The sequence below is a fragment of the Ambystoma mexicanum genome, chromosome 4q (genome assembly GCF_040938575.1).
Source record: "Ambystoma mexicanum isolate Mex_15411 chromosome 4q, UKY_AmexF1_1, whole genome shotgun sequence".
NCBI lineage: Eukaryota > Metazoa > Chordata > Amphibia > Caudata > Ambystomatidae > Ambystoma > Ambystoma mexicanum.
Genome location: NC_090928.1, coordinates 441454108 through 441475333, shown reverse-complemented (window position 1 = coordinate 441475333; position 21226 = coordinate 441454108). Strand labels below are relative to the sequence as shown.

The following is a 21226-nucleotide window of genomic DNA, read 5'->3' as shown; positions in this document are numbered from 1 at the left end:
CTCCCTAGAGGGGTGCAATGGAAAATAGAGGCCCTACCTTGGGCCAGGATCGATGTTTCACGAAGTTCTTGAGGTCCTCTGGAGGCTACTTCTGGAAGAGCTCCCTCCAACTGGCTAGTCTGTTCTTCAGCAACCTCGATGACAGGGCGTTGCACGCTGTACAAGCTTGCCAACTGTGGTCTGGACCAAGGCAACGTAGGCAGAGGGCGTGGGGGTCTGAAGTTGGGAAGAGCCTGTTGCAGGATGGACACCTGCTGGACCCTGTGGAAGTCGACATGCACCGGGGAGGAGTGTGACACCTGAGGACCGAGTACCTGAATGATAAAAAGGACAAAAAATAAAAAGAAGATGTATCCGCGCGTGGAATTACATGGCCGAAGCCAAACCGAGGAGCCCTGGTGAATTCAGCCCGTTCCCGTCGATGCGGAAAGGGGACTGGTGTGTGGCGTCGGAGGGCAGAGTCAGGGCAGTGCATGCTCCTAGGGCCGCACCCCCACACACCTCTAAATTTAAAAGGGGAAGAAAGTTTTTCTGGTGAAAAAGGTTCAGTCTCCCTTGGAAGGGACACCCATGCAGTATGGAAGAAAGGGGACAGGACGTTAAGAGTACACAGGGAGACAGTGGATAGTTTCCCACTGCATTCCTGGTTTTTCAGCGCCAGGGAGACCCCTGAATCAACAGATCTACTCTCACTTACTGAGTCTTCACAACAGTTCTCTTTTAATCACTCCACTGAGAGGATGTTTCTTTTAACTATGGCACACTCACCCCCAGTATTGGGCAATAAAGTAGCCATTGCCTAAATACTGGTGGAGATCTGCCCTGCGTTTAGTTCTTCTGCCTTTAGCCCATGGTTACATAACACAGATCAGCCCTAACTCGGGCCACAGTTGTCAACACCCCGAATACCACAAAACCAGTAAGAGATCAAGTAGCTAGTGTCTGTAGTCTCAATGTAAAACAACATATAGACTATTGTGCAATTACAAATCAAAGTACTTTTCTTACTTCCTTATTCTATCCACTTTTAGATAAGCGGCCCACCAGCGCTGCCCAGGGATAGTGGATTAGAGAGGAAGGGCAAGACAGAACCTTCTCCATCCCCGCCTTTTCCTCTCTCTCAACATCTATTGCTGAGTAACCTCTCAAACACAATACGCTGAGGTACAAATCCTCCCCAGACACTGACAGCAAGTAACCAGTTGCTTCTGCTCCTCGTACGGCAGAGACAATTTCAAAACACCAAATTGTTAAGGAGCATTATATATGCCTCTCTTTTTAGCTACATGGGCGATATGCCCCCTCCTCTTTTCGTGTTAATAAACATTGCTTGGGCATAACACAGTTTCAATCACTAACAAGCAATCCAAACCCTCCACATTGTGTTACATACTTCCAGCATTGTTAGCTATCCCCAGCCTGTGGCTGGTGCTGGCAGATTGATGGTTCTTTATTTTGGTTGAGAAGCTATCTTGAATTTCCTGACACCAGGTCTCACTGAGAAGGACTTTGTTAGTGGTATTTTTCCTGCTATCTAGTTCTTGCATAATGGAAAACAGTTATTTTTATCGATTTGGCATTGCTAATTCTTTGTGCATAATTAACCTTTTTAGCAGCTATAATGGCTTTTTCTTTTTTCATATATAATTGACAGCCGCCAATCGATAAGTTGGAAGAGATGTAGAACATGGATCCTTCCTCCATTGTCTTTCTGCGGTTCTTTTCAGTTTTCTGTATTTTATTATATCAATGGAAAATCATGAACTACCAACCGCTTCTGTTGCAAGTTTCTTGACAGTAATAGGTGCCAGTTTATTAGCCGAGACATGATGGTTTATTACTGCACCAGTGCATCAATGTCCAAAAGTGCCAAGACGGGAGGCAACATTAGGAGAAGATCAGAGAAATCGGAACTACAAACTCTGTTAAGATTTCTAGTTTTAATGTCGATGCAAGGTTGCACACTGACCTTTTTATAGGGAGCCGGGAGATTAAAATCAAAGAGGACGAGAAAATGGTCAGTCCATGGGCATTGGCTAATATTAGAGGATGAGGTTTGAATATTGTTGGTAAGAACCCAATCCAAAGTGTGCCTGTCCTTATGAGTAGGGGGTTTTATAAGTTGCTGAAGCCCAATAACCTGCAGAGATGTCAGTAGTGTCATTGTCTCAAAGAATGAAATCACCCAAAAGTAGGGTGTCGAAGTAGGTTTGGTAAGGTTTCCGAGCAGTGTCAGTAGTTGCACTTCAAATAAAGACATACTGCAGGGTGGCCGATAGATATTTATTATGCTGATATATACCACTCAAATATTGAAGAAATACAACTTCTTAATGTCAGCTTTTCTCAACTCTTCTGCCAACACCATACATCACAGTTTGTATCTTTGTCAGGATAACTTCACAGCACTTCCATTTCCACCTGGTTTACTCTCGGACCAGGCCCACTTCTACAAGGATTCACCATGCAGGTCTACTCGCCTGCCCGATAGTTTTCCACAATCAACAGTGCTATTGAAGTTCTAAATCTACTGACAATGAAAGGTTTATCACAGCTTCAGAAAAGGCAAGATTCACGTTAGTGCTTCTCAAAACCTTCATATAAGCAAGGCACTCTTCATCTGAACATTCACCTTCCAGAAGGGCAGCCTCTTTGCCATTTTTATCTTTCTGCAACATCAGTAGCCAAAATGCCTTTAAGGATAAAATAGTACCTCTCCTACTTTTGGCTTTGGCAATGTGAGATTTGATACCAGCTTCAATCTTTATGGAACAATTGCCATTAACAAGCAGCTACCCTTTAAGACATGTACTTATTTATTTTTACATTTATTTAGCACACAAAGCCCAGAGGCATCTAGGCGCTGTTAGCTTAAGAATACAGAAAGTGCTTGTGCATAGTGGGTTACAGACAATGAATTACCCAACATTGATCGGGCAAGGTTAGTGTGTTAGGGGGAATTCTCTGTAAAGGCTAATTTCCCAAACCTAGTGAGTCCCCCAGCAGCTTTGCTGGATTTTTGGGGTTTATTTTTTTCTCCTGCTAATAGTGAGACTCTTTTCCTCCCACTCTTAGACATGATTTGAGGTGGTCCTTTGTCTTTGCATGTGTTTTATGGGCTATGGGGTCTTTTACCCCATAGGGCTTCATGTGTTTTTTGGTATATGGGTTACACAGCACCCTCCGTGCCGTAACCCAGGGGTGTCGTAGCGACCCCCAAACATAGACTCCATACCCTGGGACTGACTACTGTCTCCCCGGGCATGTAAAGTCACCATTGGCTTTACTAGTCTCAAATTGTGAACAGAACCAGTACAAACCATCCTATTGTGGACGTACTGGTCGGGGCAATTCGATTGCCCGGGGTCTGTTGTTCGAGGGGGCACTGTCCAGTCCCCCCGACCGAGTTTTGGCTGGTGGCAGTGGATACTACTTTTTTTATTCGACCGCAAATATATTCCTATGGGATTTTCCCATTGTTCGAGGCTACCACTTTTTAAAATAGCCTCGAACATACCGCCGGTTTATTAAATTAATATAAATTCACTGGTTGGTATTTTTTGCCGGAACTTGGTTCCAAAATGGTGTTTGTGTTCGCTTCTGTGACTCCAACCCAAGTCGAGCCCTTTGTTCCACTTTTTGGCGGGCTTCTCCACAGAAGCCTCCAAAAGTGGTGTCACTCTGTCTGGGTACCACAGAGGGTCTGAGAGGGGGTTTAGGCACCCTGGACTGAGTTACCTCGGCAACTCAAGTCACACTCTTGTGTGATTGGCCCAAGTGGTGAGCCGCCTGGCTCATCACTTAGCATGTTTGAGTGACAGCTAGGCTGAATGAATGGGGGTTTTCTGCATAAAAGTAGGGCTTTGGGGACTGGAACTTCAGAAGTCGCCGCAGGACCTAAAGAATCCGAGGAGGGAGAGGCCGAGCTGACCTGCAACGACGACACCACCGGTGGAGCCCTGCTGGACCGTCTCACCACTTTTCCTGACGACAGAGGAGATCTCAAGTCCGGAAAGTCTTCTTCCTTTGACTGGTGGGGATAACCAGTTTGCCCGTCTTTTCGCCTTCCTGGACCATCTCGTGGCCGCCTTGCCCGTGCTAAGCACCCCGGCAACCGGAATACCATGGTTTACCACTACCGCAAAGAAAAGGGTAGTACCTTGTAACCGGGAAACTCCGCGGCTGGTTTCTTCCCTGGCAGTGCAACAACCTTCAGCTTTCCCCCACGTCGAGACCTCCTCTTCCTCTGGACGAAACACTGACTTGCAACCGCTGCCAGCAACAACAGCCCCCGCTGGAGCGTTCTTCCCACTTTCAGGTACTGTGTCCCGCCTGGCTTCCCTTGCGACAGATCGTTCGGGGTGACAGTAAATCCTCGATTTTCTAACCTGGGTTAGCCTTGGACCTGTTAACTAACTTTTCCTGACTTAATCTCAATCTTTTGTGAACTTTCTACAAAGACTCTTTGGGCATAACCCCACTGTGTGATCCTGGACACATTTTGCTTGCTCTCTCTAAGAGTGAGCCTGGCATTTGAACTTCCTTGCTCTCCAATAGACTTTGCCTAACCTGCCTCACTGTGGTTCTTTGAAAAGTATTGACATTTGTGTGCTTCATAACTCTGCCTTTTTCCCTCCCTTTTTAATAACTTATTAGAGTGTCATCTTATGCTAAGCGCTCACCTCTGTCTGAAAATAAGTGGTGTTTCTCATTAAGACTTGTCTAATAAGTAATTAGGGTTGTGTATATATAATAGTGACTGTGTGCTGAATTTACTTACCTCTTTGTGCTAGTGTGATTTACAAGTGTGCCTTTAAATACATAATTATATACTTTTACACCAAAGCTCTGGTCAGTGTTTGCTTGTGCTACTGTATCTCTGTACCTATTGTGTATACTCTATATACTGCCTAACTCTTCTTGAGAGAGGTCTGACTGCTCAGCCACAGCTACCAGGTAAATCTGGGTGGTACAGACTGCTACCAATTGGGTTTACTGCCAACCACCTGTAGTCCTAAATCTTTTGCAGTGGTCCCTAAGGGAACTGCACAGGTTTCTGCCTAACATAGTGTCGTCAATATATACTAGGGAAGCCTCACCTCTTGTTGCAGGGGGCTGCGTCAGGCATGCATATATGAGGCACCTTATCTTAGGTACAATAAATACATGCCAAGGGAGGCCTGGCCTCATGTAGTTACATAGCATGTGGGCAGCGCAAGGCTTCAAAGTATAGTCAAGTGTTTGCATTATGGGAGAGCAATTCGGACGGGACGAAAGTAAAACAAATGTGTGAACCGGTTGGAGAAGCCTAGCCTCGAGTTACAAGGGCTGCAACAGGCAGTGTCTAGATCAAGTTGATGAGAATATGGAGGGTAGGATAGCCTCTCCTACAAACCGGTAAGAAGATCAGCAGAAAGTAGCAGTCTGGTGCAAGTATGAGGGGATCTCGTCTTGTATTACGGAGGCTTCGGTATCTGGAGTACCATAGTCAGAATCAGTCTCCGGCATGTTTGAATTTTCCACCAATGAGGGGATCCAACCCTCCTGGGGTAGACAGAGGCAGAGATGTTGTACACCGTGTAGGGCGACGCTGGGTAGGCTCACTAGAAATCAAACGTAAGTCGGCGGTCTGTAAAGGGCAGGGTGAACAGAAGGTGAGCAGACTGGAGGTGGCAGGGAAGGCACAAGGGCGCAGAGTGAAGTGGCCTCGGCTGATACGTTGAAGTGGGCAGTGAAAGGCGGAGCAGATGAAACAGCGCAACTGAACGGTGGTAGAGCGCCCAGAGGCCAGGTAGGTAACTGAGGGATGTGCATGGAGTAAGGGATGAAGCGCAGATTATGAGTGGATCAGTAAGATGACCCTTAGGCAATGATGTTGCCTCTTACCTTGAGAGCGCCAAGATGGGAAAGTGGCGCATTATGCAGCTTACGAAAAGATGACTCAGAATGAAGGCATAGCGACATGGCCACCCAATGGCCATGGCCTAGCCAGGCCCGGACAGGGCCAGAGAGGAGGGAATGCTGCCCTTTTGAAGGGGTCATTCACCCCTTCCCTTCTTTTTGGTCCCAAAAGCTTAATAGTATCCTTGTGGTTAGTCTCTTTTGACTCAAACAAACATGTACAACTCTAAAGGCTTTAGACAACCATTATACCCCTCTTGGATGTGGGCAATGCTTGTTCCCTGGAACTCACAATTATTAAAGTTTATTCACTTAGCTTTAGTGTTACAATGTGTTCTACTGCTTTATAAATTACTTCAGTTAGCCTTCACTTTAGAATCACTTTTAGGCACACACGATTAGTATTTCATCTGTTTTCTTCAATCTAACATTCAATTAGTGCCATTCAGGTAGTTCACTCATACTCAAGTGCTACCTTTGTTACAGTCATTGCCCGAAAATCAACAGTCAGGTTAACAGCACTTTCACTCCATTACCAGTGATTCTCCTTTGCCACTGTTGCCACAGTTTGTATGCTCAAGGGATTAGAACACTCAGTAACACTCACCGGTTTCTGTCTCCAATCCCTTTGTGTGCTGTAAGGCTTCCATGACTCAGGCTCCTTTCAAATGGACACACTTCCTTGGTGAAGTTGCCTTAGTTTCCTGCCAGCCGAGTACGGAGCTTGACTTGCTCCAGAGACCCATGGGTCTACACCACAACCCGGCTACCGCTTCCTGCTATGCAGTCTCTGTGACTCGGTTCACATGGGGGACAGTCGTCTTCCTTCACGCTCCACAACCTCTACACTTCAGATTTAGGGGGAAAAGGACCCTCTAGGACCAACAGTTGAAATCTGCTTTACACTGGTCCCAGCGCCATCTCTTTCAGCCAACTTCTGTGTGGACTGCCAACAACGTGCTTTCCTTGTACTACTGCTGCGGCTCCAACTCTGCATCCATCTAATGGCCTGCAAGTGAGGGGGGCCTTTTAAGGCTCTCTGGTGTGTGCCATTAGCCCCAACAAGATGACCATCCTAAACATTGCTCTTGGGCCCTCTTCCTGGTCCCAGTACTTATGGAAGGAATTATGGGGCTTGCAGTCCCCAACAACAGAATTTGGGTTTTGTTACTTTTTCTATTATGCATTAAGCCATTAGAAGTGTGGGATTTCGGGAAATATTAAACAAGGGATTTTCCCAGTCTTTCTGACCTGTTTCCCCCCTCATGTGATCCTCCCGCAGAACACCACCCACAGGGTCAGGATCAGGAAGTGTCTGCCCTTCCCTGGCCACATAGGAAGGGTTCCAGGCCAGGTTTTCTGGGGGAATCATTGCTGATTCATCACAGGTTACATTGTAGCCTACAGGGGAAAATTAATAGTTACTCACGGTAGTGACTAACATACTCTAAGTCCATAGTCCCCTTTCCTCCATACTGTATGGGTGCCCCTCGCGAGCGACGGGAGACAGAACCTTTTTTTACCAGAAAAATCTTCTTTCTCTTTAAATTTAGAGGCGCACAGGGGCGCGGCCCTGATGACATGTGCTCGCCTGACTACGCCCACTGGCGCCACTCCTCAGTCCCCATTGACACGTTGAAAATATTCAACATTGCCAAATTACACCACTATTAAGGGGGAGGATGGTTGTGACATATGGAGGTAAGGGGACTATGGACTAAGTGTATGTTAGTCACTACAGTGAGTAACTGTTAATTACTCTTACGTCCCGTCCCCTTTCCTCCATACTGTATGGGCGATTACAACTGAATGTAGCCCGAGGGTGGAGAGGAGACCTTCCTTACGCAAACAGGTTCCTTAGAACCGCCTGCCCGAAGGCCGCGTCTAACCTAGAGGCGGCATCCAGACAGTAGTGCTTGCAGAAAGACAAAGGGGTGGCCCAGGTGGCCGCCCTGCTGATGACTTGCCAAGGTACAGGGCTTTGGAAGGCAATGGCTGTGGCCTTGGCTCTGAAGACATGGGCATGCAAATTAGCCAGAGCTGGCCTGTGCTGCCCCTCGTAGGCCTCCTTGATGGCCGCGACCATCCACCTCGCTATGGAGGCCTGGGAAGCCTGATAACCTGGCCGTGAACCACCGAACGGGGCAAAGAGGGCATCCGACGTGCGGAATTCCTTGGTCCTGTCAGGTAGTATTTCAGAGCGCATCTGACATCCAGACGGCGCAAGACCCACTGAGGGGCTCATCCTTGGGGTCGGCGAAGAAGGTGGGTAAGACTATCTCCTCATTTAGATGGAAGGAGGAGGGCACCCTGGGTAGGAATGCCGGATGCGTCCAGAGGACCACCTTATTCTTGTGGAAAGTGGTGTAGGGCTCTGATGCCACCAGAGCCTGTATTTCGCTGACTCTGCGAGCAGAGGGGAAAACCTACGAGCAACGCTGTATTTAGGGTGACCAGCCTGATGTCTGCAGATGCCATTGGTTCGAACAGCTTGTGCGCCAATGCGCCCAACACTATGTTGAGGTCCCACACCGGGTGTGGCTTCCTTGTAGGTGGGTAGAGCCTGTGGAGGCCAGCCAGATGTTGCTTGACCACTGGGTTAGCAGAGGAGAAGAGACCCTCCTCTGAATTCCTGTAGGCTCCTATTGCCGCCAGATAGGTGTGACATGTGTTCATCTGTACTCCAGAGTGGGCGAGGTGTGACGAGAAGGAGAGCATGTCGTCCAATGAGCACCTCAGGGGTCAATCTGCTTAGAGTTGGCCCAATGACAGAATCTACACCATTTGCTCCTATATTGGCATCTGGTAGCTTTGCTTCTGGCGCCCTGGGCGATTTCCAGGTTAGCCTGAGATAGGTTCAAGTGTTTCAGTGACCTGCTCAGGAACCATGCTGCGAAGACTAGTTTGTGAGGAGCGGGTTGCAGCACCCTGCCCCCCCCCCCTGCTGAGTCAGGAGTGGAGCTGGGCCCAGCGGTAGGTGAATGGGAGGCCTATCCGTTAGGCTGAGCAGCTCTGAGAACCACAGCCTCGCCGGCCACTAAGAACTAACAGAATGATGCTGAGGTGACAAGATTGCTTTATCCTGCAGATCACCATGTGAACCAGGGGGGTGGGCGGGAAGGCATATGCCGACATGTAGTTCCATTGAATCTGGAATGCATCACCAAGGGAGCCGGGGCCGTGCCTGTGCCAGGAAACGAACTGCTGGCATTACCTGTTGTCCTGGGAGGCAAACAGGTCCACTTGGGGATGACCCCACCTGAGGAAGATCTCTTTGAGTACTAGGTTGTTCAAGTGCCACTTCCGCCGCCAGGTTGGACTCCCCTAGGAGGTGGACGGCAGTGAGGTAGATGCTGTTTTCCATATCCCATTTCCACATGCTGACCGCAAGGCAGCATAGTTGGGGGGGGGTCCTGGTACCCCCCTGATTGTTTACATAGTACATGCTAGTGGAGTTGTCCATCTGGATAAGTACTGTCTTGCCCTCTATGAGAGGGAGGAAGGCTTGAGGGCCAGCCAAATGGCCTTCAACTCTAGCCAGTTGATGTGGGACTCCTACGGGGTCCAGACTCCATAAACACTGTGGTTGTCCAGAGTGGCACCCCAGCCCTCTAGGGAGGAGTCTGTTGTGACCGTAATCTGTGGGAGGGGCTGCCGGAAGGGCCTGCCCTGCCACAGGTTGTAATCCGTAGACCACCACTTGAGGTCCGGGTGGAGAGATGCAGGGATGTCTACTTGCTCTGCTTGGGAGCCCTTCTACTGATTTCATGAGGCTGTGAAGTGCAGCTGTAATCTCCTCCAAGAGGACCGCCACCATAATACCCAGCAGGTGCTGGTACCACCAGGCCGAGGTAACAGTCCTGGAGAAGAAGTGGGCCGTGGCCCTCTTGACGGCCGTGATCTTGTCCTCCGAGAGAAAGACTCTCTCTGAGCCAGTGTCCCAGATGAGGCCCAGGAAAGTCAGGCTCTGCGTGGGTTGTAGCTGAGACTTCTTGAGATTGATGGTAAACCCCAGGTTGTGGAGAGTGTTCATGAGCACGGAGGAGGTGTGGAGAACCGCCTTTGGAGATAAAGTCCAGGTATGGGTAGACGTGGTAGCCCTGGGCCCTGAGGAGGGCTGCCACTGCGTTCATCAACCTGGTAAATACCCTGGGGCTTGAATTGAGGCTTAAGGGTAGCACCTTGAATTGGAAATGGCAACCCATGATCCTGAAGCCTAGAAAGGACCGATGAGGCTGCCAAATAGGGATGTGTAGATACGCATCCTTCAGATCCAGGGAGCACATCCAGTCTCCCCTGTTGTTCAGTGTCTCCGCAATGAGTGCTGGCGTAAACCATCTTGAATTTTTGTAGAGGAAGGGAGATGTTGAGGGTGGAAAGGTGCAACACAACTCTCAGGCCAGCCTGGTGGTTCTTCTGTATGGCAAAAATCCTGGAATAGAAATCCAAGCCTCGCTGGGAGGGAGGGACTTGTTCCACTGCCTGACTCTCGACGAGTGAGCGGATAGCTGCCAACAGAGTTGCTGTCCCAATCTGTGGGAGAGGAGGGGAAGAGGGAGGAGAGGAAGGGACTGTAAGGCGGTGGAGGATCCAGGGGTCTGAAAAGTTTTGGTGCCAAAATTGCACGTGAGAAGCAAGCCTGCCCCCTACTGGAGACACGTGGACCTGAAGGTGCGGGTCATGCCTCCTTTCCCTCTGATGCTGTTGCGGAGGAGGGGGAATTGGAAAAAGCCCTTGCCCCCCCGTTTTTGTTATTTCCTCTGGTGCTGACTTGGGGAACTGTCAGGTTGTCTGGACCTCAGTTCTTGGAAGCCCTGGAACCCTCCAGACGTCCGTCCGCCCCTTGTCAGAGAGTTGATGTGACTGGGTGTACGCCTTGGGTGTAGCCTTCGTAAGAAAAAAGACTTTGCGGTTTGCGGTTTCCACTCCGTTGTCGAGTGGAAGAAGTCCCTACCCTCGAATGGAAGGTCCAATATGCGTTCCTGGACGTCGGGGTTAAACTTACGAGCCTGGAGCCAGGTCGTCCTTCTCATGTCCGTGGCGATGCACATGCCTGGCCAGACTTATCGATATGCGCTACCACCCTGGCTTCACATAATCCTGCCTTGAAGCGAGCTTGGCTGTGTGCCTGAAGTTCCGGGAGGAAGTCCGCAATTTCCCACCATACCCTTAGGTTAACGGCTACCAGCATGGCATCGGCATTGGCTTGACGCAGGTGCAAGGAGGTGTTGGAGTACAGCGTTTTCCCATATGCCTCCAAGATCTTCTCCTCCTTGCCTAACAGAGCCAAGGACAAGGTGGCCGGGGATATCTGAGGCTTAGAACAGAGTGATGCCGCCGCAATTGCGGTTGAGGATGCACCAAGAGCAAGAGTGTATCCCCCTCCAACTGCCTATACTTGGGATCCAGGCACCGGTTGATAGGCTGGGCCCAGTGTGGCTTGAGCCACCCCTTCTTAGCCAAGACGACTACGTCCTTCTGCATCGCGATCCATGTTTTGGAGGGGGGTCTTAGGCTGAGGACCTCTGCCAAGACCCCCTCCTGGGGCTGCTCTACAACTGGTTGAGGAAGGCCCAAATACTCTGCCAAACCTGCCAGGTGATCGTGGAAGGCCCTGGCAGAAGATGGCGTGTCGGGGTCCTCCTCCTCATCTGTGTCCACCAGAGTGCTCGGAGGGTCCGGAACTGGTCGAGGAGTGCTGGGTGCCGTGGGCTGCGGAGTTGAGATCGGAGCCGGTGGCTGCTGCAGAGGCTGGTGTGGGGCCGCCTGTGCTGTGGGAGGCAGGGAAGCCGGAATCGGAGGAGCCGGATGGGGCAGCAGTGGCAGCACTGGGGCCTGTGATGCCAGAGCCATTGGAGGAATGACTATGGGCGCTGGTGTGGTGACCTGGGGGAGCACGTCCCTGTTGGCCTCCCAGAGGAGGACCCCCATCTGGGGAGTTCGCATCAACCCCAAGAACCTTTTCGAAGAACCTGTCCTCGGAGGCTGTAGAGGTGGCAGGAGATATTGACAGGGTGGCCACAGGCAGCTGGAGCCGGGGCACACACTGCCTGGACAGTAGGGGAAACCTGCCCTGCGCTGCTGATGGATAAACTGTAGGCCATGTACCTAGTTAACACCAGTCCCACCCTGTGATGATAGGGGTTATCGGGCGAGCGGCCATCTTGTCTGTCGCAGCAGTCATTTTATCATGCCACGTGCCAAAGTTGTGGTGCCGGGCTCATCGGACCCAGCCCTGTCCAAGATGCTTGGTGTTGGAACATAAGGCCTATCCTGTACCTCAGGCCTAGACCTGGAAGGCGTATTGCCCTCAGCTGAACTGCCGGTAGTGGTGCGTGAAGGCGCCCCCTCAGACATGATGCCAGTATTAGGGCGTTGCCACTCGGGAGTAACCTCGGTAAAGAACCTTGCGGTCCCTCAGCACAGGCACTGGAAGGATCCAGAGACCCCTCGGCTGTGAGGCCGATAGCTGGACTAGCCTCGGTACGTGTGCCGGTGCTAGAACCCAAAGTGTTCCTCCCGGTCGGGCGCTTCCTTGGGAAGGAGTCGCCCTTACGGGGTGCGATGGTGAATAGAGGCCCTTCCTTCGGCCTCAAGCGATGTTTGACAAAGTCCTTTAGGTCCTCCGGAGGTGACTTCTGGAAGATCTCCCTCCACCAAGCTAGCAACATTCCCAGCCGTGGTCGGGGACAAGGCAGCGGAGGCAAAGGGCATGGGGGTTGGATGTAGGGAAGAGGCCCTCGCAGGCTGGACACCAGCTGAAGCCCGATGAAGTCGACATGAGCCGGAGAGGAGCGTGGCGTCGGAGGACCAAGTACCTAATTGAAAAGAAAAAGACAAAGATAGAAGAATATCCGGGGAAGAGCGTGTGGTATTACATGGCTGAAGCCAAACCCAGGAGCGCTGGTGAATACAGCCCGTTCCCGGTGACGCGGAAAAGGGGACTGAGGAGTGGCGCCGGTGGGCAGAGTCAGGCGAGCGCATGCTCCCAGGGCCGTGCCTCTAAATTTAAAGGGGAAGAAGATTTTTCTTCTGAGTCGCTGCTACGATCTTTTCCTTGGTCACAAAATCATGGAGTTTCACCAATAAATTTGCCAGCACCAGCTCCACTCACAAGTTTTCCGGACCAAATGTTCCATATCAATTTGAATTTCAATGCTAGCGACCTGAACTAGCAGGTTTGAAAATAGCAAGTAGCAGAGGTGGGCCTTGCAATTCAGATTCCTTGTTAAGGAACCCTATGCAAATGTCTTCCCAGTGCGACCACTTTTGAGGTCCTCACATTTTTCTTGTAATTCATGCACAACTGACTTGATAATTTCCACAGAGAGGTCAGTTGTAATTACCAATTCTTTGATCACTGCAAGGTTGTAACACAGACAATAGATCAGCGTGCAAAATGTGTATTTCATTATGGGCTGCCTCCTTTGGATAGTCCTTTAGCACTGACAGCAGGGCTTTAAAGATGTCTCTCATGAGAGCTTCCCTTGACACTGGGCCCTCTAGTCTCGCCTCATCTGCCAGGGGGAGGTCAGTCCCAGGTCTCTGAGGTTGTGGTGACGACACGTCTGGGCCTCCTGGCTTATATTTATACCAAAGATTTTGAATCTTCTCCTCTTCTGCACCACAATCTGGGCTTTCTAAGGGGGCAGGTGGCACATATGAGGGCTGGTTGGTAGAGGGCAATGCCCAGCAAAAGGATGGGAAGAGGCGTAGGGTGTACCTGGACCCAAAGCACTACTCACGCCTTGCTTCGTGCCTCTTTGTTCACTCCCAATGCAAGCCTGAATAGACACTGATGCAACGGGAAGCACACAATAAAACGGAACCTACCCCCACAATCAGCTCTCTGATCTGAAGCTTCCAGCGCGTATGCAGCCCACCTACCGCTCTGCGAGGACCCAGCTCCAGTGCAGGTGGCAATCCACCACAGTGCAGTCCCAATGGCATCCACAGCCTCCAGAAGGCTTGTGCCGAAATTCACAGTGTGCAGATTCTGGGCCTCATCACGAGTTGGGCGGTAACGCCGGCGCTATTAGCGCCGGCGTTAATAGCCCTACCGCCAAACCCCCCGGCGCTAATAGCGCGGGATCAAGTGTTTGGCGGAACGGGTAATGCCCATTCCCCACTGAGCCCATTCGGAAATTCCCCATTCCCCATTGGGCTCAATGGGGAATTTTCGCGCTCAACGGCGGCGGATTTCTCGCCGGCGGTAATAGCGCAAAATTTCAGCGGATTTCCCCCGAGCTCAGAGCTGGGGGGAAATCTGCCAAACCCGTGATTTGGCGGACCCTTAAATGTGGCGGTAATAGCGCTACCACCGCATTTAAGGGTTACCGCCAAACGAGAGAGTCCTCCCATCTAGGTCTCACCCACTGTGAAATGTCACCTGCAACTGCCTGGCGTTCGGAGCTGCAACAGTGGTGTGCTCTCCCCACCCCCGCACCAGTGGTCGCACCTCACCAGGGATCACAGCATAATTGATGTCAGCGCCATCTTTAACTTGCGTTCCCTGCTTTCATCATACTTACGAGACACTGCACCTATAGGTAGGCCCCAGGGGTTTAAGGCATTGTCCCCTGCCCTCAATAGCCAATTTGGCTAAATCAGCATCTGATAAATGGGGAAAGAAATAGATGAAGATGTGAAGCTCGTAGGGAATGCACCCAGATGACCACCATCTTGGACATGCTATCTGGGACACCTTAATGAGGAGTTATCTTCTTTTAAGACTTTGCTGCTTAACCAGGAAGGTCGCTTTTATATTGTTTCGATGCAAGCTTAGTGAAGCAGTGTGCAGTATTAGGATTTCAAATCAAAACTTAATTCATAAACTATTAACACATTGGGCATGCCATTTAAAATAGGTTTAACATAAGCCATACCTTAGCTGTGAAGATTTCTTGCCTAGCCTCGGGTATCATATAAAGCTGTTGAATCGTGGATGCCATGTAACATGTTGCTCCCAGGTTAGTCAACCCAACAAACCTGCATTCAGCTCTAACATCATCATGAGGCCAATAATCCCATTTATAAGGTGTATGAGATGCTGAAATTTGATGAAAAACAAGTGCATTACATAATATGGCTGTTTAAAAAAAAAAGTATTAATTGTGTGTTGGTTTGTCATATACCTTTCACAATACGTCATCATATGTAAAATACATGAAATATTTTCATTAAGAGATAATACTGAACTTAAAGTAGACAATAGTCGTGACAACAATAAAATGTTAACAGACAAGCAAAGACAACAAAATAAGCAACCTTTCCAAAGGCTTCTAAAATATGATTAATTACTTTGACGAACAGCAAATCGCTAGTGCAATGTTATAACCTGTAGATAGACGATTACAGAAGATAGACGATTACAGAAGAAGTCGGATGACAGGATATCATTTGATCCTACAAGAAGCCCAAAGTGTAAAACATTGAATGTTTAAAGAGCCTGTGAAAACTGTTAATACATGTTTCAAAAAATTATCACTGTCAAAAAAGAAAAAAAAGCTGGCACGACTTGAAAGGATTTCCCCGGTTAATAGTGTATTACACCTGAATCTAAAAAATGTGTTTCCAACACGAGCAGAAGCAAATCACTTTGCTTTGTATACTCTCCTGCCATGGCTTTCTCGTGTGCTTCACTTCTCAAACTTGAAAACTTGAGACTGTATAGTATAATAATAATGTATTTCTTATATAGCGCTGCACACCCATCTGTTTCAGAAAGCTGAAATAACAACAGAAATTAGTATCCCACAGAGTGGTAATCAATTTATCGTCCTTGGACGGATGAAAGGCTAAGTGACCCTGCCGGGATTCGAACCTGCCACGGCACGCTGGCGACAAATATCAGGGGCGAGCACTTAGCTCACTGTGCTATACTCTCCTGACAGGGCTTTCTCATCTAATACAACTCTTTCACATTTGGGTGGGGGTTCCAGGTTTGTAACCCTTTTCTCATTACTTCACTCTTCCAATTGGTTTCTCTTTTCCCCAGATATTGGGTTCCCTGACCACCAATTCTCAGATTCATCAGTTCTACACCTTTGCCCCAGTGTCTCAAATCCCTGCTGTGGGCTTTCTGCCACTTGCTTAGTGCTGTGCTTACGCAATGTCTAGCTCGATGCTACAGGCTTAATGGCTTTGTTTCATTGCATTGAAGCTCCTTGCGGTCTTCGCTGCTTCCGTTCTCTGGTCATTGCGGGCAGCTGGTGTTTCTCCTGCTCTCCAGTCCCTGTGTCATCGGAGGAGCTTCTCCTCTTCCCAATGCTTACACAGGGCTTCTCTCCCAGCAGGATTTCAATGAACGCCGTCTCCTCCAGCCGCCTCGTTCTCCGTGACCGTCTGCTTCCTCCAGGCTCCATGACCCGAGACTCAATATCTCAATTTTCCAGGTGCAATCCTTTTAAATGTCTTAGTGCTTGTTAGACACCTACAACCACTAGAGGACGTCTCCAGCTTCTTGGCATCAGTGATGTGGATCGTTCTAGTCATCTTCCTCGTCCACATACTCCCATATACCTGGGAATGAGGGGCAGTTCTTGACATGTTATACTGAAAGATGCCATTAGTAGGTTTTGTAGATGGTTGTTGAGAACTATCACAGTAAGCCATAAAGGCATGAAACATGGAGGAAATATCCCAAAAAGGGAGAGGGGATTTGTGTTTTCATCTGATGATGTTCTGTTATCCCCTTGAGGGTCGTCTCCCTCCATGTGGTTCTCCCTCATATAGCAGGTTGTGGCTGCCGTCCCCTGGCCACATGGGGAGAGGCTACCACCGGGAAAGGAGTTATCAGATTCATCACAGTATCCCCAATTATTTTTCGATATAAGCATAACAAGTCCCATTGTATGGCGGTCTTAAGGGAATTTAAACACAGTGTGTATCTGATAATCAAAATAGGGTAATAAAAGGGTCTTCCTCCAAAGATGGTCGCTCTAATGTGAGCTCCCGGACCACCGACCAGAAATCCTGTGCTATCGTTGCCATCGCACCCCACAGTGCTTTCTGATAGATAGATAGAGCTGGTGTGTTGAATCGCAGAGTCTCCGGCAGCCCACGGGTGCCTGTGTGGTGCTACAGTCCTGATTGTTGGCCAGGCGATCTATGGAGTAACTGCGGTGGTGGCTTGCGGTGTTGCCGAGCTGCCAGGACCAAGACCCAGCCAGGCGAGAGAGCAGCGGCCCGGCCCAGAGGCAAGTTCCCAGGATTGCTGCTGAAGATGTGGCGCCGGCTTTGTGAGGCAACTGCAGTTCTGCTGAAAGATTGTCCTCACACCCACCGGGGAGGGAGGATTTCCGGCAAGGCGCAACAGGAGTGAGGCAGCTCCGTGACTGAAAGCTCTGAAGAGAACTGAAGGACCATGCCTGGTAAGGCCAAGTGGGGATAGACCCCCCCGCCCCCCGGAATCGGCATTGCTCTGCCGGGGGCCGAGGTTTATAGAGGCCATGAGAGATTGAGAGGGAGTCTCCCCTGGAATGGGCAGGGCACCGTCTAAAACAGGAACACATGGCGGCCGATGAATTAATTGTTGGCCCCCCACTGCTGATGCTGGTGGGGCGTTGCACGGAGAGCGGTGTGGACTGGCCTTCCAATCCGGCAGCCTGCCTTGGTGGGCCTGACCCGTGGTGCTGCGGACTGATCTGCTGATGTGCCTGGGACAGAGACTGGTTGCAAAGAGCTCCGTGCAGTGCCGTCACAAGTTGCGGCTCGCTTACAAAGGGGAAATACAGGAGGTGGATTGGGGCAGTGTCCCGAACAGTTAGGCTCAGGCAATAACCCGGAGAGGAAACTGGTGATGCCTGGCTGGCTCAAAGTGTTGGAAAACCACAGACCTGAGTGTGAGCACGGACTGTTATGAGGAGGGTGATTACACCTGAAGGGGTGTACGCTCAGAGCAGAGAGGAGCCGACGGGCCCCACCCACAATACCTAGTTCTGCCCAGTTGGGTCCAGGCACTCCCGGGGATTGGTGGGGGTCCACACCTTCCACCCCCTACTTATTCAACATCTGCTGGATCCGGAGGAGAGGGCATCCGGGGCCCTGGGCGGGTCTGCCCCCATCTGCACTGTGAACTAAGGAGAGATACGTCAAAACAAACACCCATCTGCAGATGGAGATGGGCGGCTGCAGCCTGGGGGTGTGACACATTGCCCGCCAGGTCCCACGCTCACAGAGATAAGCAAGGGGTTGTTGTCGCTCCTTCACCATAGTGGGGGCATGGAGGGGCTCCACGCAGAGAGGTTGGTGGCTGCAGTTTGTCTAGTTTCTGCTGGAGTGGTTCATAATATCCTGCACCTCTCAATAAGTCTGCAGCAACACAGGTTAGTATGGGGAAAACAGATACAACTCACACCAATTTGACATATGCTACCCCCTTCCCAGCCCAAAAACTTGTTGCAGGGGTCTCAGGATATCAATGTTGCAGCAGAGTCATGGATGGAGACCTCCTCAGGACAAAGGACCCATGGAGCTGCTTGTGGAGGTGATACTGCAGGAGGGTCTGGGTGATGTTGGCTTTTCGACGGCGTTCATGGTGTAGAGGGCCCATCGCATACCAGGGGGGGTGGAGGGGGAGACTTCCGGTGCCTGGGGCGCCACCCAGTCCCATCATTGCCAGGCTTCTTAATTATCGCGACAGAGACTTTGCCCTGCGGCAGTCAAGGGAGCTGGGTCCTCTCGCATAAAAAGGAGATCCAATCGTTTTTTTTCATGATTCCTCCAACAGAGTGCAGGTGTCCAGGAAAAACGTCATCGAGGTGAAGAAGTAAAATGCAAAACTGTAGTTCTGCTGGAGTTCTGCAAGGTTTCTCAGGGGTCCCGTCCCCAAGCTTTAAATACTTTGATTCACAAGGTTCAACAACTGTTCTCCAGTATTCAACAGGGCTCTGGGTTCTCCTTCCCAAATTTGAGTCTCTTGTCACGCTATTCAACAGACTCGCTATACTTGACAGGAGTTCTGGATTCCCTTTCCCAAAGCACTTTGAATAGTTCACAATATTCAACAGCAGATTCCTTAGTCTCCTTGATTACTTTCATTTTTGGTTGGGGCCCTCTGGTCTAGGCGCAGATGATAGACTGCACGGTCCACCCATTACAAGTCACGCAACCATATGGCCTTAGCGTCCCAAGCTCTTGTCATCGTGTTTTGCTCAAACTTCATTTTGCTCCACTTTTCTGTTACACATCATTAGTCCTTGATACCAAGGGTTTGCCCATTGTTCAGAGACCTTCCAACATGTATACTACCTTGTACGCGGTCAAAATGATGCAATGTCCCACACTCTTTTAGCTTTCAGGTAATTTTTCACTTCTACACTCTGTCCTCTTGTTAAGGCTTTTCACCTATGTTCACAGACTTTCGACAACGTGTCGACTGCACGCAACCACTCTGCTACACTGTATCCAGTCAATTGCATTCACTAGCGCACCAGGTTTCTTAACTCATGAAACTTACTGGTCACTCTGTGGGATTTTGCCGCTCCTTTGCTCCCACGGTTTCCGCCCTTAGGCAGTCCTGGGTTGCTTCTCCACCCAGGGAAATGAGCACTCTGAAGTCACCAGTAAGGGACCGCCTGTCTGCACGGCTTACTCTTACTACTGCTGCCAGCTTTATGGAGACTCGATTCTCTCCCGCAAACAACTTCTTTATGCTTCACCACACCTTCTTGGCGTTCCAGTTTCGTCCGCTCCACGACATCTCTGCTTGGCTTCCTTTCTGCTCCTCTACCAACGTGGTCTCTTTGCTCTCACGGGATTCTCCTTTTAAACAGCTGCCAATCAATAATAGTTTGCAGGTGCGAGCTATCAGACTCAATTGCCTAACTTTGCCAGACCCTATTAAAGGGATATGTTCGGTTTGAGTAATGGTATTGCTCTATAGCCCTCTTCCTTGTGTCAGTTCTATACAGGTATTCTTAAGGGAGTGCTACATTACTCTTTGAGGCTTCTTCCTTTTCCCGGTACGTGATGTAAATTCAGAGGGAAGGGTAGGCTATAAATGGCAATATCTTATAAAGGCTGAGGGACAGTAGGGTAAATCAGTGTTGGAAAAGGGGGATACCATGCCTGACCCTCAGGCAACCTCTCCCCAGTCCCCAAGGACCCTGCACTCAGGTGATCCTCCCTTGCTTGCCAACCACCAGGGTCGGGATCCAAAAGCGATGGCCCTTCCCTGGCAAACTGAATAGAAGATCAACAGGAGTAGGTAGTAGAGTGCCTGTAGGTATCTCACAGTGGGGGGTGAGGGGGTGGAGGAGAGGGTGCAGTTGAACTGGCAGGTTGGGATTGCTGACGGTGGTCCAGGAGGGGGGATCACTTGCTGTTGGTTGCTTTGTTGCTGTTCGGTTGCTTTTGACAGCAGTCATACCACTCGTAATGATCCTGACTGGTTATCCTCCCGTGGGAGGATTATGGGAAACAGTGGGTGGATTTGTGCCCCGTTACAGCAAGGGTTCACATGTGCAATGTTGCGGTGGTGGGTTGGAGGGTTGTGCTGATGAGCCCCGGGAGGAGCGTAGGGCGCCAGACGTGGGGTGGGGTGCAGCTTGTGGGTGGAAATGCTGGTACCCCCCTCCCCCCCCCCAGGTGCCCTGGGCTTCCCGGGCTGGTCGGGTCCCCATGAAACTCCTATCTATAGGACGCTTGCCTGAACTTACATGGCCAATAAAGAAGTCACTTGTATGACATGGAACGGGCAAAGTTTAACCTACACGTTCAAATACAGGAAGGTTCTGCTTTATATACAAAGACACCATGTGGACGTGGCTTTCCTACAGGAGACGCATCTTTCACCCTCTGGGGAGGCAGCTTTTGCAAAATCCTGGGGCTGCCATAGATTCCTGTCCTCTTACTTTCGCTATTCGCGTGACATAGGCCTACTCATAAGGGGACACGGAGGGGAGAGCCTTGATTCTTACAAGGCTGGTACGAGGATTAGGGTTCACTTTTGTGAATTATTATGGCCCCAACACTGACTTCCTAGAGACAGTGGAGTTTATCGAGGAGCAACTTAGCAGGCTCTGCGCAAATATTGTTCTGTGGGCAGGGGATTTTAACACAGTTATGTGCACCTCCATGGATAGGTCGGGCAGATCAAGAGGGGGATCGCAAGGGCCACGCATAAGCTACAGCAGATCAGTTTCACAGAGGAGCTAGTATATGTATGGAGGGCCTGCCACCGTCAGGATAGGGGATACAAATTTAGATCATCTGTACACGGCTCAGTGTTGAGGCTGGATTACATTTTGGTTTCAGTTAGGGGATCCGGGTGGGTCACGGTCTGTAGTATTTGGCGCATACGCTCTGATCATGCCCCGGTGGT

At 50.1% G+C, this 21226-nt stretch overlaps 1 protein-coding gene across 1 annotated transcript in view; it reads right to left on the bottom strand.

Moving 5' to 3' along the window:
* The window catches only part of USP34 (ubiquitin specific peptidase 34), a 3618222-nt gene that overhangs the window by 1376561 nt on the left and 2220435 nt on the right, over positions 1 to 21226 (bottom strand). Inside the window, exon 42 of the mRNA XM_069608012.1 lies at positions 14787 to 14950. Coding sequence (XP_069464113.1) covers positions 14787 to 14950 — 164 coding nt within the window. The remainder of the gene's footprint in view (positions 1 to 14786; positions 14951 to 21226) is intronic.